The sequence below is a fragment of the Impatiens glandulifera genome, unplaced genomic scaffold, assembly GCF_907164915.1.
Source record: "Impatiens glandulifera unplaced genomic scaffold, dImpGla2.1, whole genome shotgun sequence".
Taxonomy (NCBI): Eukaryota; Viridiplantae; Streptophyta; class Magnoliopsida; order Ericales; family Balsaminaceae; genus Impatiens; species Impatiens glandulifera.
This window is the reverse complement of record NW_025919809.1, coordinates 18622-33607: the sequence shown is the minus strand read 5'-3', so window position 1 is coordinate 33607 and position 14986 is coordinate 18622. Positions and strand designations below refer to the sequence as shown.

The 14986-nt window shown below is 30.9% G+C and overlaps 3 protein-coding genes across 3 annotated transcripts; 2 read left to right on the top strand and 1 right to left on the bottom strand.

The window, feature by feature from the left end:
- Positions 1–52: 52 nt before the first annotated feature.
- Positions 53–1528, bottom strand: LOC124918472. The gene is made up of 3 exons (XM_047458617.1): positions 1294–1528; positions 498–922; positions 53–406 (listed from the first exon to the last, which is right to left on the bottom strand). The coding sequence occupies exons 2-3, from the start codon at positions 813–815 to the stop codon at positions 158–160; spliced, it is 567 nt and encodes a 188-aa protein (XP_047314573.1). The 5' UTR covers positions 816–922; positions 1294–1528; the 3' UTR covers positions 53–157.
- A 3157-nt stretch (positions 1529–4685) lies between these two features.
- Positions 4686–7390, top strand: LOC124918471 (heat shock cognate 70 kDa protein 2-like). Its single transcript, XM_047458616.1, has 2 exons — positions 4686–5011; positions 5451–7390. Exons 1-2 carry the CDS (start codon positions 4798–4800, stop codon positions 7193–7195), a joined length of 1959 nt encoding a protein of 652 aa, XP_047314572.1. The 5' UTR covers positions 4686–4797; the 3' UTR covers positions 7196–7390.
- A 989-nt stretch (positions 7391–8379) lies between these two features.
- Positions 8380–9946, top strand: LOC124918475. Its single transcript, XM_047458619.1, has 2 exons — positions 8380–8745; positions 8845–9946. The coding sequence occupies exon 2, from the start codon at positions 8879–8881 to the stop codon at positions 9662–9664; it is 786 nt and encodes a 261-aa protein (XP_047314575.1). The 5' UTR covers positions 8380–8745; positions 8845–8878; the 3' UTR covers positions 9665–9946.
- The last annotated feature ends 5040 nt before the right edge of the window (positions 9947–14986 follow it).

The window sequence follows — 14986 nt, the reverse complement described above, 5'->3', positions numbered from 1 at the left end:
TGAAGAATAAAACCGTTGTTGGTATGGGTTAGCTGACTCAGATGATCCTTTCAAAAGTCTAGAGGGATTAGTTGAACTCTAGCTGCAAGTTCAAGGGATATTGATCTTTTTTTCCAAATAAAAAATAAAATAAAGCAGTCTCAGATGCTTGAAATTGTCAATGACATTCTGAACTCTTTCTCCAGAACAAGTCTCCATCAGTAACTATTTCACATTTTAAAGTCCATTTTACATACCTTGCAGTTGGAGTATCTTGTAGACTCTGTGATTCTGCCTGCAATTCTGAAGAAGCCTGCTGATCAGTCACGTGTGAACCATCTCTAGCATCTGAATCAATATTTTGACTCTCAGAATGATCAAAGAATGCAGTAGCAATGGAAAGCACTAACAGTGGCCTGGATAATGTCTGCCAATATTGATTTATCAAAGAAATAACCCCCATCGATTACAAGAGAGTAACGTTACATAAAGGAATTATTTCATAAAATAGAATCAACCTGCACCCCATTGATCAGACACTTTAAAGGAGCCCATTTTTGTATCCATTTGACAGGTGGAACACAAAGAACCTGCAAAGCCTGGATACCACACCACAAGAAAGGACATCTAGCCCTCGAGAATCTACGCACTGCCTCTAGTGCAACTACCTTGACCACAAATAATGCTGCATTACCAACAGGCGATGCTCTCCTATATTTAGGTTTCAATGTGATAGGCATAGATGTTGCAGTAGAAGAAGCAGTGGCGGATGACCCCAGACATCTTTTTGGCATCTTAGTGCTCCTTAAAGTAAAATTTCTGTATGAGTCTCCCATTGAGAGTAAACATCAGAGTTCATTCAAGATTTACAAGATAACGATCCTTCCTCTTGTTCTTAAATGCTATATTTCCACTGACAAAGCACAAATTACAGGGTATCAACCTGTAAGAACAAAGATAAAACTAAATATTTATAGAGATTACCAAACTTTAGATCGTACAAATTTCAGATTTCTGGTAAAAACATGTATTTTCCATCTGTAGTGATTAAAGTCATTCAGCCTAAGTTTTGATAATTCAATTCCAGGATCAACAACGGACAAATCTAGAACTCTTTTCAATAGACCATGATCTAAAGGACAATGAATCATGAAACTTGAGCAAAGTAATGCAGTGATCGCTGATCACTAGAGAGTTTTAAGAATTTTCAGAAAAAGTGCAATTAAGAGAAAAAAAACGTTCGATCTAAATCTAAAACAGAAGAAAAGAGGCATTTATAGGAGATATTTAGCTAAGAGAAAGGAAAATCGTGACCTGATTCATGAAGCATGTATTGATTTGCAGATCAGGAGTGGAGTAAGAATTGAACGATAGTTGAATGATCAATCTCCCGCTTTGTTTGATACTGTTGAAAGAGAAAACGACAGTTTCTCAAGTAATTGGAAATGTTGTGATCTGTTGGCCACACTATCATGGTGATCGGTATCTGGCTTCGCTCATGCGATTCACTCTTTCGCCGAGTCCTACAGGCTTCTGAGAAAGACAACAGAACTTGTGCAGAATTACCTCGAAGCCCCTGAAATTTCTGATTTTCTTTTTTAAAGTGAATATTTATTTTATTAATATATTAAAATGTAAAAAAAATTATTTTAAAATAAGTATATATATAAATCATGAGTAAATTATAATAAGTAGTAAGCCATTGTGATTAAGATGTAGTCGAAATAAACAAATAGAGGCTCTCTCGAAGTCCCCATTATTTAGCCCGTGCATTTGCACGAGTAATAATATAAAAAACCGTGAAAAAAATTACGAATAACATTTTTAATTTTATTTTTAACTGTTTTAAGTTTATGGTGAGTCAACCCACAATCTGACCCAAAATTTAATTTACTCAACATCATTATATATTAGTTAGTTAAAAAGTTAAATTTATATTAATATTAAAACGTCCCGCGTTTATCAAATTTGGCGTTGAATTTAAAATATAAAGTCTTTGTAGCCTAGTTGGTTAAAGAGTTATACTTGTTTTGTTAGGTTGCAAGTTCAAAACATACCTCTAGCATCTTTAATTTTATTTTTAACCGTTTTAAATTTAAAAACGGATCAACCCACAATCCGACCTAAGTATCCAAATTAACCACAGCTCTCGACCCGGCAATCCGGACACTTTAAAAATTAAGCATCATTATATATATATAGATTAGGCAATTCTTACCTGATCAAAGGGAATCGACTCAACAAAGCCAAATTTTTATTTTTGTGAGAGACTATTATGTTAATACAATTTGAAATATTATGTACAACTATGCTTTAAAATAATCTTTCACAATTAGATTGATCATTACTATAGAAGTTACTTATACCCGTTATATGTCAAAAATTTAGATCATCAAGAACTAGAACTAGAACTAGAACTAAAACGAACTTGTTCGAAAATTCGAGTATCTTAGTGATATGAAATTATCTATTTGGATCACTTATCCAAATTTATTTAATTACACATTCATTATTTTTTTTTTATAATTTGAATCTAATTCAAAATGATCTATTTATTTTATAAATAAGTTTGATAATTTTTTTATTAAAATTAATGTAACTATTAACCAAATAAATATCAAATTCCGTTTCATTAAAATATAAAAATAATATTAAAAACTATTTTACAAAAATTTAAAATTTAAAATATTAAATATTAAAGTTTTTATTTTTAAAATATTAGTTCTTACTTTTTTTAATTTGTGTCAACAATTCAAATCACTCAAACATTATTTCACTTAAATTATTATTATTATCTCACTTAATTTATTAATTAAAATATTATAATATTATTTTATTTAAATTATTATTATTTATTTTATTTATATATATCAATATTTTTTTAAAAAAAATATTCAAAAAATATCAATAAATCAAAATGACAAAATAATTTATTTATATAATATATATTTTTAAATTATTATTAATTTTATGATAAAATTGTATTTTATATAATTATAAAAAAAAATTATAATATATGTTACATTATTTTTAATAGTGTTTAAGGACAATATATTATTCTTATGGACTTACAATAGGATAGATTATGTTTAAAATATATATTTAATGAGAAATGATTAAGAGATAAATTTGAAAGAATATGGCACAATCTAATTTGTTGAAAAAATAATAAATTTTCTCTGTTATTTCGATACTACCTATGCAGGTAGTGCATGTATCCAGACAAGCACAACCACTTATAAAAAGAGAAAAAAATCAACAAATAAAGTGGGTGATACTTCACTTTTGTGTATAAGTGTTATTAGTGGAATTCAGTATGTATGGGTAATATCAAAATAATTTTATCCTCATCCTTTATCATTTTCTCAGTCAGTAATGTGGTGACACTAAGGATGACAATGAGGCGGTTCAGGGTGGGGATGCATTTACCATCCCCGTCCCATTTTAATTTCGGAGATTTTTTTAATATCATCCCCGCCCCGTTCAGTTTTTTTTTGGTTTTGGAGAATCTCGCGAGACACCGTTAATATTTTTTTATTAAAAATAAATAAATAAAAATTATACAATAAAATTATATAAACGATTTCTTTAATATAATATATATTGTAATATATTAAAATTTTATATTATTATAAAAAAAATAACCTTACTACTCTTATAAAATATAACGAATAAATAAATATATTGTTTATTTAATATATTTAATTATGTTTATGGTGTTCGGGGTAAAATCGGAGTGAAATCGGGGTAAAATCGGGACGGGGTGGGGCGGGGACACAAATACCATTCTCGTCTATCTCCGTTTGGTTTCGGGAAAAAACTGTCCTAAACGGGGCAATTCGGTTCGGTTTTCATGAGGCGGTTTCAAATTGCCATCCTTAGGTGACACATAAGTCCTCTTCCATTCTCTCTTATAAATTTCCTCTCTTATCCCTTCTCATATTTTATATTCACTTAATATTTTTGTTTGAAATAATAAGTAATAAAATAATTTTAAATTATGATTGTTTTTTAAATTAATAATTATAATATATATATATATATAATCTATTTAAAATATTAAAATTAATAATAATTTAAAATAAAATATTTGTAAACAAATATTTTAGTTTAAATTTATTAAAAAATAAATAAAATTCTAATATATATAATTATATATAATACATTTATTTAGAGTAATTATTCAAATATTTATTAAATAAATACGAAATTAAAAAAATAAATATTATTTTTTTTAATTTTTAATTTTTAATTTTAATATTATAAACTTATTTTAATAAAAAAATTATATATAAATTAACATAATTAATTTTATTAAAAAAAATAAAATTGTTAATCACATTTAAAAAATTCAAAATAAAAATAAAATATATAATAAGTTTTTTTTTTGTTTTTAATATTATGGTGAGTTGGTTTAGTTGGATTGAAAAGGCTTATAAAAAAAAATGAATACTGATTTTCTTTTAATGATAACTAATTCTTTATTATAAAAAATATAAACGAAAAGTGGTTAAAAAAATCAAGATATTCGCATTCACGGTGAAACTTCTGGAAGGAACTAGTACTTGCTGGCGGGAAATGGGAAAACTTGGTCATTTAATCTTGACGGTTATCGCCTCTAGAGAACTCAAGTCACTCCTCGAACCTTCTCGATATACCCCCGCTTCTCCTTTATAACCTCTTCCTCCCCTCTACCTCTCTTCCATTCAGAAATTGTATAATTCTTCACTATTCCGCTTTCGATCTATTGATACTTCATTCTATTGATATCATTCGTTTCCAAGAGTTTGATTGTTTGATTCCTGAGGAAGATTATATATGGCTGGTAAAGGCGAGGGACCTGCTATCGGTATCGATCTAGGAACGACTTATTCTTGTGTCGGAGTTTGGCAACATGATCGTGTTGAGATCATCGCGAATGATCAAGGCAACAGGACCACTCCGTCTTATGTTGCATTTACTGATACTGAGCGCTTGATTGGTGATGCTGCCAAAAATCAAGTCGCTATGAATCCTACCAATACTGTTTTCGGTAAGCATTCATTCTTATTTAATTGAATTATATTTTGATCTACTCGTTTTCTCTTTGTACTTAGTATAGTAAACATAGCTAATTGATTAGCACAATTATATGAATCGATCGTTTGCTGAATCGTTTTAAGTAATTTAGCATATAAGAATGCTCAATACGAGCCTTGCTATAGGATTTCCATGATGTTTTGTCGATTCAAAGAAGTTGTGAAGTTTTTCTTTGACTCTTTAGAGAAGATCGATCTAGCAGTAGAAGATGTGTTACATGAAATTGTCTCGTATTACATTGTTGCTAACAGATCTGAGATCGATCGAGGTGTAGATATATCACGTTTCATTTGGTATTTGGACAGATTATTTGGTTAACTTGTTTGATGAAATGTGAATATGTGATTAGGTTTTTGGTTGAAGGATCTAACTAATGTATGTTTTGTTTTCAGATGCTAAGCGTTTGATTGGGAGAAGGTTTAGCGATCCATCTGTGCAAAGTGACATGAAGCATTGGCCATTCAAGGTGGTAGCTGCTGGTCCTAGTGACAAGCCAATGATTGTTGTCTCCTACAAAGGTGAAGAGAAGCAGTTCTCTGCAGAAGAAATCTCTTCAATGGTACTTATCAAGATGAAGGAAATCGCAGAGGCATATCTTGGTATAACGATCAAGAACGCAGTAGTAACTGTCCCTGCTTATTTCAACGACTCCCAGAGGCAAGCAACCAAAGATGCTGGTTCCATCTCTGGACTCAACGTTATGCGCATTATCAACGAGCCAACAGCTGCAGCCATTGCGTATGGTTTGGACAAGAAAGCAAGCAGTTCTGGTGAAAAGAATGTCCTGATATTCGATCTTGGTGGTGGTACTTTCGATGTCTCGTTGCTCACCATTGAAGAGGGGATTTTCGAGGTGAAAGCCACGGCTGGTGACACGCATTTAGGAGGAGAGGATTTCGACAACAGAATGGTGAACCACTTTGTCCAAGAATTCAAGAGGAAGCACAAGAAGGACATTAGTGGTAATCCAAGAGCGTTGAGGAGATTGAGAACCGCATGTGAGAGGGCTAAAAGGACTCTCTCGTCCACAGCACAAACTACGATCGAAATTGATTCCCTATACGAAGGGATTGATTTCTATACCACGATCACGAGGGCTAGGTTCGAGGAGATGAACATGGATTTGTTCAGGAAATGCATGGAGCCGGTGGAGAAGTGCTTGAGGGACGCGAAGATGGATAAGAACAGCGTTCACGACGTGGTTCTGGTGGGCGGCTCAACCCGAATTCCGAAAGTCCAGCAACTACTGCAGGATTTCTTCAACGGGAAAGAGCTCTGTAAAAGCATTAATCCGGATGAGGCAGTAGCCTACGGTGCTGCAGTCCAGGCCGCTATCCTGAGCGGAGAAGGAAACCAGAAGGTTCAGGACTTACTTTTGTTGGATGTAACCCCACTTTCTCTTGGTCTAGAGACGGCTGGTGGAGTCATGACGGTTCTGATTCCAAGAAACACCACAATTCCAACTAAGAAGGAGCAAGTGTTCTCTACATACGCGGACAACCAGCCTGGAGTGTTGATTCAGGTCTACGAAGGGGAGAGGACGAGAACTAAAGACAATAACTTGTTAGGGAAATTTGAGCTGAGTGGCATTCCACCGGCCCCTAGGGGAGTCCCTCAGATAACGGTCTGCTTCGACATAGATGCCAACGGTATTCTGAATGTTTCGGCGGAGGATAAGACTACAGGGGTGAAGAACAAGATAACGATCACAAACGATAAAGGGCGGTTGTCGAAGGAGGAGATTGAGAAGATGGTGCAAGAAGCAGAGAAGTATAAGGAGCAGGACGAAGAGCATAAGAAGAAGGTGGAGGCTAAGAATGCGCTGGAGAATTATGCATACAATATGAGGAACACGATAAAAGATGAGAAGATTGGTGGGAAGCTATCTCCATCAGAGAAGAAGAAGATTGAGGAAGCTGTAGAGGGTGTAATCAGCTGGTTGGATGGTAATCAGCTGGGAGAGGCAGAGGAATTTGAGGACAAGATGAAGGAATTGGAGGGTTTATGTAATCCGATCATAGCCAAGATGTATCAAGGGGATGCTGGTGATGGAGGTATGATGGATGGTGATGGTCCTCTGCCTAAAGCTAGTGGAGGAGGCAGTGCCGCTGGACCTAAAATTGAAGAAGTTGATTAATTTGTGAGTGTGTTTTGGTTGCTGTTGGTTCGATTTGTCTGTCTGTTTGTATTTTTCTTTTCTTTTTTATGCGTTTCAAGTTGGCTGTGAGCCTGTAATCATCTTTGGTCTAAAATGAACTCTACTTGATTTCCAAAATGGGGTTTGTGAAAACGGTCCCTTTTCAATGGCATCAATCACCGTTTTACATCTTTACGTTCTAAACGGACATCCACGACATGGCTTATAGTGTTTTCATCGTTAGCCATTAATTACAGAAAAGGAAATGTGATAATAAATACGTAGTTTGTTGTTTCCTTATCAATACAAAATATTATATTAAAATTGTAACATGGGGTATTTAATTGATTGACGTTGATCGACCACATGTGTATGTATTAACCTTATGTTACCAACTAGTAATCAAAGTTGAAACTACTGCCCACCCAACATGTACTCTATAAGTTAAATCAATCATCTTACCTTTCTTGTAAGAAGAAAATTTTATTTGGAAGTTATATTTTGTAAGAAGAAAATTTTGAGTTGGGTTTTGATTGAAGAGAAAAAAATAATAATGAATTTTCATGAGATTCGATCTTTGCCCACAAACAACCATGAATTATATGCTCACTATGAATATTAAAGGAGCAAGTTATTTTAAAATGAGCTTAGGTAGAAAATCTCTATACACTTGATAGTGATTTGCACGTGCATGATTGGCCGATTGCTCATCAATAATGATAATTGTTTTCTTCTATGATTAATTAGCGTTTTCTTTGCACCACGTTGTTGTCTTAGGGCCTCTTATAATGGTTTTGTTTAAATCTCAAGTTAAGAAATTGTAGCCTAATTTAAGCCCATAACTATATGGAAGAGAAGTCTCTCATGAATTATATTCTGCAATCATAACAATTTGGGTAAGGGATAGTGACTCCTTCAAAATATCTTCTTTTTTTTTAAATTGTTTCTATTACTATTTCAAACTTTCTAGTGGTTTCTCTATTTGAAATTTTGAAAATTTGAAAACCAGCATACATATAGCAAATCAAATTCATATGAAAACTAAATATTGAAATTCCAAAAATAAAGATATTTTTAAGTTGATTTGTTAAATTTGACAAGGAATGATTCTCTAAAAATAAAAAGATTATATATTTGTACAAAGAAATTAATTATATATAGTAAGTAGTTGGTTGCCCAAAATAATGGGGAAAAAGATATTGCACCGAAAATCTGATCTCAGGCAATAGATAGATAGATAGATATAAACTGGTGGTGCTAAAAAGAAAGAAATCACCCTTCTTCGTTGATAATTCAATTTCAGAACCAGGCGGCCAGCAAAAGAAAGAAAGAAAGAAGAGAGAAGAAAGAAACAGTCCTGGGTTTGTTTTTCTGGGTCCAATGAGAAGCTCTCGTGTTTTTTTCTTCATATTTTCTTTCGGGAATTGCTAAAAGTTGAAGTTGAGGAGCTTCGAGAAGAGGGTCCGTCCGTCTGCCTGTTTGTCAATCTGTTTCAATAGTCTTTGAAGTAGATTTTGACTTCCTTCGTGGTCGTGGAGGCAGTTGAGAAGGTGAGAGAATTTGAGTATAACCCATTCATTAAAGACTTATTCTTCCTTCCTGGTGCCTACATTCATTCTATCTGGTTCAATTTCCCCGATAAATTTCAGTTGTGGTGAATGCGATCTGTTTTCCTGGACAAATATGGCAACTTTCAGTGCTTTGGCAATTGGGTTAAGCTTTGGATTTGGATGTATTCTTCTAGGGCTTGTTGCAGAGCTTTACTACCTTTTATGGTGGAAGAGGAGAGTCTCTAGTAGAGTTACTGAAGACCATCATTACAATAACCAAACCATTACCAAAGAACCATCCCATCATCTGTTTTGTTGGAGAAAGTCAATTTCTTTAGATAGTGATGAGGTCACTAATTCAGTGACAAAGACGTCAGAGACCATTGATGAACATGAACCAGACCTTGAATTGGGAGTAGTGGGAGGGAAGGATTTGGTGATCAAGGGATTTGGTGAAGAAGGTGTGGAGTGTGAGATCATGAGGCTGCACAATCTATGTGGGCCTACTAGGTTTTTGTTCACAATCAAGGAGGAAACGAAAGAGGATATGGAATCTGATGATGGGAAATCGAGAAGCAGAAAAAGGTCGAGAACTAGAAGCTTAAGCGACATTCTTGTGACGATTGAGTCAACAACAACCCCTTTGGCTTCACCATTGAAAACCCAAAACTTTGATTCATACAATCACCATGGGTTTAATCCCCTGTTCGAACAGTTAACTGAGTCAGAGCTTAATAGGCTGAGATCTTCACCCCCTCCCAAGTTCAAGTTCATGAGAGATGCTGAGGACAAGCTGATGAAAAGGTTAATTGAAGAAGAGGCTGAGAGAAAAGCCCTCAAAGATACTCAAAGATTAGCTGCTGCTTTTGATGATGATGATGATGAAGATGAAGATGAAGAGGAAGAGGTTCATCCTTGAACTGGTTCACATGAGGTACTTACTTCCATTGGCTTCATGTTATGAGAATCAAAATCTTAGTGTCTATTCATATTTTTTCATTTTCTTTTCACTGTTTGTTGTGATTTGGATGTTAATTAATAGACTTAGAGATTAGAGAGAATGAAAATAGTAGAAATAATAGTAGTAATAGTAGTGCATCATGATCATGATCATCATGATCATGATCTGTAATGTAACGAGTGTGAAAATCAAATTCTAATCTTTTTCTTCCCAGGGCCTAATTCGAATAACTGTTTACTTCCTTTGATTTGGGCATTTGTTATTATTATTCATTCCTGTTTGTTGACATACAATTGAAAATAGACCACCCCCACCATTAACCAGCAGCAGTATTATTATTAGCTCATGAGCTTATTAGGTTAGCTTGGTGGTGGATGAGTGAGGAATAATAATAATTCTGTGGACAGTAGACAGATAGACATTCTCTCTGTCAATTTGGTTTGTATATATTATAATTGTCCTGGTTGGGTTGGGTTGTGTATGTGGGGTTGCTTTTCTTTTTCCCAACAATTTTTAATCCCACCACTCAAACTAAACTAAATTATATTCATGGCTGCCATTTCATTGTTTTATTCTTCAATTGCCAACTTGTCGTGTTTTTGTGTTTTGTTGTGTTGGCTTAATCTCTCCACACAATAGGCCATAGTCGTGTTTTGAGTGAGAATCAAATAACCCACAACTTTAATCAATTGTTCTTAACGGGAATTAAACTAAAATCTTTATTGCTTTTCTTTTTGATTTTATGGTAGGAATTGTGGTTTGGGTTAATAATTTATAAGTAGGGTAGGGTACCATACTTTATAGTATATATTATTCAATTTGACAATAAGGCTGGCAAAATGTAATTGTCTAAAGGGAAAAGTTTTGGGGGGGCAAAAACGTAAGACACTCTTCTTATAAAGAAAGTTGTTCATTTCAAAATTCAAATTAGATGACTTCCCTGCACGCTTACTACACTTATGAATATGATTGATTGATTATATGCATTCCAACTATAAACTTATCATAATTTAATAAGAACAACAAAATCATTTTCAAACAATTTAATTATTTTTATTAAATATATATATATATATATATTTAGACTATGAATTATATTATAGAGAATATTAACATAATACTCAACCTTATCATCAAGTTGCAGTGCTCACATTTAATCAAAGTTTATTTTAGTTGAAACAAGCAAATTAAAAGTTGAACTAAAGACAATATGCTTATGGAGATAATATTTAAAACTAATGAAATCAAACATTATTCACTTATAAAGATTGAAAACTCCTTAATTATTTTTAAATATTTTAAATAGAATCTTAGAAAATAACAAAAATTATATTTATTGCCTATTTTCAAACAACCAATTTATCAACTGTCCAAAGTCACAACACTTTTTTTTTAAAAAAAAGTGCTAATAGGTGCACTGGTAAGTAATTTAAATTTCATAAATTAGGTGTGATTGAATAAAATTTCGCGTGTAAATATAATAAGTAGGTTAGCTGAAAATATTGACCAATTTGATAAAATTACTCTACTTATAAAATGAACATATATTAATTGAATTTCATCTCTTTTTCTTCTTCAATTCACACTAAACTTCTTTTAAATTGAAGTGTAGGCATAATTACAGATAGTCTAGTTTTCAACATTAAAAAGAAAATTTCCACACTTAATTGTTATTTCATTTAGTTGATGGAATTATAATTTTATTTTAATATATATATATATATATATTATTTAAAATAAATCTTACATAATAAAATAAAATGAAAAGGTTTCCTAAGAAAAATGGTAAAAATGATTAGAAACTCATTAATTTTTGTTTGAGAACTACTAAGTTCATTTCAGATTTCTTTTTGAATTAACATTTTTTTGTACTAATTTTTAAATAGTTATTTTTCTATTATTAGAAAAAAAATGCAAATTACTTGAATGATCATTCAATTATTCTGATCTCTTATTATAGTACTCAAACTATTTTTTAAAACAAATAATTTCTCATAATTTCAGAAAATTACCAAAATGGCAATTTTTTTAAACAAAGTCTATAAATAAAAGCCCTACAACTGATTTTTTTAACAAAAATAAAACTAATCCTTTTTAGAAATGTTGGTCTATATATAAAATAATTATATATCTTTTGCAATAATAAAAAAAATATATTTTTCATTGTACAATCATGTGTACAAAGAGAAACAATTAATAAATGAGAAGAGTGATACTTCACTTTTGTTTATATGTGTTATTTTATAAGTGAGATATAGACATAACACTTATAGTATAAGAAATAATTGAGAATTTGGAGGAGAGAATGATGTGGCATCAATCATTGGTTGAAAAAATGAAAAAATAAGTGGAAAGAAGGAAGAGAGAAATTCTTTAATTTTTTCAATCAATCGAATTGCACCATCATTTCATCACTCAAATTCCTTCTCCCAATTATTTCTCTATATATTTTATATATAAAAATTTAAATTACTATCTCTCATAATTATTTAATTCTCAACCTATAATATAATATATATATATATTAAATAAATATTCATTTTTGATAATTATATATCGATAAAATCTATATATATTTATAAATAAATAAATAAATATAGAGGAGGGAATGGGAGATGGAATGATGTGTCACTACATCACTGATTATTTTGTTATTTTTTTGGCTAATCAAATTGCACCACATCATTCTCTCCCCCTGAATTCCCACTCTCAATCATTTATCATAAATATATATATTTTCTCAATTTAATTATATATATATATATATATAATTATGAAACTTTTATATTAATTTAACAATAAAAAAGCTAACCGATAACCTAACTGAATCGATAGCTTACCGGTTTTATTTTACCAGTTTATTGGTTAACCGATTCAATGATTTCGGTTAATCAGTTCGATCTAACTATTTTTCTAGCACCGATAATAATTTAATCATATATATTTATATTAGTTATTTTTGTAAATACTAGATATATTATAAATAATATTTAATAATATATTAGTTATTTTTAAATATTAAATTATAATTTGTATAAAATTATTTTTAAAAAAAATTAATTTATATGAATATTAGTTTAAAAATAAAAAATTTTAAATATATTATATTGTTATAATAATATAATATATTATAAAATATTTCTAAATATATCTATCAAATATTATTATAATATATTATAACATAGATAAAAAATAGAGAATAACATAAAAAGAATTTTGAAAAAAAATATCATTTAATAAATTTAATTAATACTTAATTTAAAAAATTGAATTACCAGTTCACGATTAAACCAGTTAACCGCCTGGTACTGACCGGAACCAGTAAAACCAAAACCGATAAAACCGATATCAATACTAACCGGTTAATCGATTTGTAAAATAAGAGGTAAAACTGAACTTAACCGGAATCGTTTAACCAGTTAACCGGTTAACTGACCGATACCAATACTGACCGATTAACTGATTTGTAAAATAAGATGTAAAATTAAACTTAACCAAAACCGTTTAACTAGTTAACCGACCGATTGAACATCTCTAGTAATAATTCTTTATTTTCATTAATTTATATTCTCTTTTCATAATATATTTATATATTATTTATAGTACCAATTACTTGGTTCATCCTCTATATACTTTGATCACTTGACTACTTTTTATATATATATATATATATATATATATATATATTTTTTTTTACATGTAGTCTCTCTATTCACTTAAAGATAGATCATTTACTAGGTCTCTTTATAGGATAACTGCGTCCTCTAGCGGCAAGGTTTTAATTTTTTCACTTAATACTTTCATAGACTTTAGATTTATTAATTATTAAATTGATTTCCTTAGAATCAAAATTGTAACTAGCATTTGCTGCTGCAAAATAAACCAATTTTAAAATGGGATAACAGGCTCGTTAAGGCATAAGTTCTAATATAAGTAGTGTTTCCTTGTAGAAACGCCCACGAAATTGATCAATTACTCTTTGCGCTTTTCCAAAAGGAAAAAAGATTTCTAAGAGTTGTTTCCTGAATTCGAAAGAGAATACTTGGATTTTCTCAATAACTAAAAAGTGTAGCATGCCGGACTCTAACTGGGGTTCGCGGTGGTGGAGGAACTGGATCGGAAAAAGGAGGGATTCTAGTTGTAAGATATCTAATGAAACCGTCGCTGGAATTGAGATCTTATTCAAAGAGGAAGATCTCAAATATCTGGAGTTTCTTTTTGTATATTATATGGATGCTCCTATCCGCAAAGACCATGATTGCAAATTGTTTGACCGTCTTTCTCTGAGGAAGAGGCAAAATAGAATCAACTTGAATTCGGAACCGCTATTCGAAATCTTAGTGAAACACTAGATTTGTTATCTCATGTCTGCTTTTCATGAAAAAAATACCAATTGAAGTGGAGGGTTTCTTCAAACAACAAGGAGTTAGGTCAACTATTCAATCAAATGATATTAAGCATGTTTCTCATCTCTTCTCGAGAAACAAGGGGGCTATTTCTTTACAATAAAACCTTTTATTTGAGGATCCTATTTCCTATCCCAATAAACATAGAAATTGAATCACTAGGATTATTAACTAATAAGGAGTGTGAGTATTTAAAAAAGATTTTCTTTTGTGGAAATCCCGAATAGCACTTCACTCTATATGTAACGATCGTAGTCGGGATCGTCACTCTTAGGTCGATTATTCAGATAACTAGAATTCCGAGAATTAGAAAAAGAGCTTTTTAATTCACTCAGAAAAGAACGATCAATCTCAAAAATCTTATTTTCAATATTAAAATATATGGAATAACTGTCCCCATTACTATCCCTAACTAAAAAAAGATCATCAGAGATCAAATTCCAAATGTCCTTGACGACGAATAAATGATCAACATTTTTATAACTAAAACTCTCACTATCCCTCCAATTAGACATTTTTTTATCTCTATCATTTCTATCCCGATCTTCACTTTCACTGATATTTTCAATAGGACCAAGACTGCCCATCGATTTACTTAACTTATACCTGTGTTCTAATTCCCCCTTAGACAACATGAACATCGAATTAAACCGCCATTTTTCCATAGAGTTTTCTTGCCCCCTATTTATTTGTATGAATATATATTTATATTTATATTTATATTTATATTTATATTTATATTTATATTTATATTTATATTTATATTTATATTTATATTTATATTTATATTTATATTTATATTTATATTTATATTTATATTTATATTTATATTTATATTTATATTTATATTTATATTTATATTTATATTTATATT

Bases quoted from the DNA above. Each gene is read 5' to 3' on its own strand.
- LOC124918472 (XM_047458617.1), bottom strand. From the start codon at position 815: ATGGGAGACTCATACAGAAATTTTACTTTAAGGAGCACTAAGATGCCA. The intron at 407-497 runs GTTGATTCTATT...CAATATTGGCAG, and splicing joins GTCTGATCAATGGGGTGCAG to ACATTATCCAGGCCACTGTT.
- LOC124918471 (XM_047458616.1), top strand. From the start codon at position 4,798: ATGGCTGGTAAAGGCGAGGGACCTGCTATCGGTATCGATCTAGGAACG. The intron at 5,012-5,450 runs GTAAGCATTCAT...TTTTGTTTTCAG, and splicing joins TCCTACCAATACTGTTTTCG to ATGCTAAGCGTTTGATTGGG.
- LOC124918475 (XM_047458619.1), top strand. From the start codon at position 8,879: ATGGCAACTTTCAGTGCTTTGGCAATTGGGTTAAGCTTTGGATTTGGA.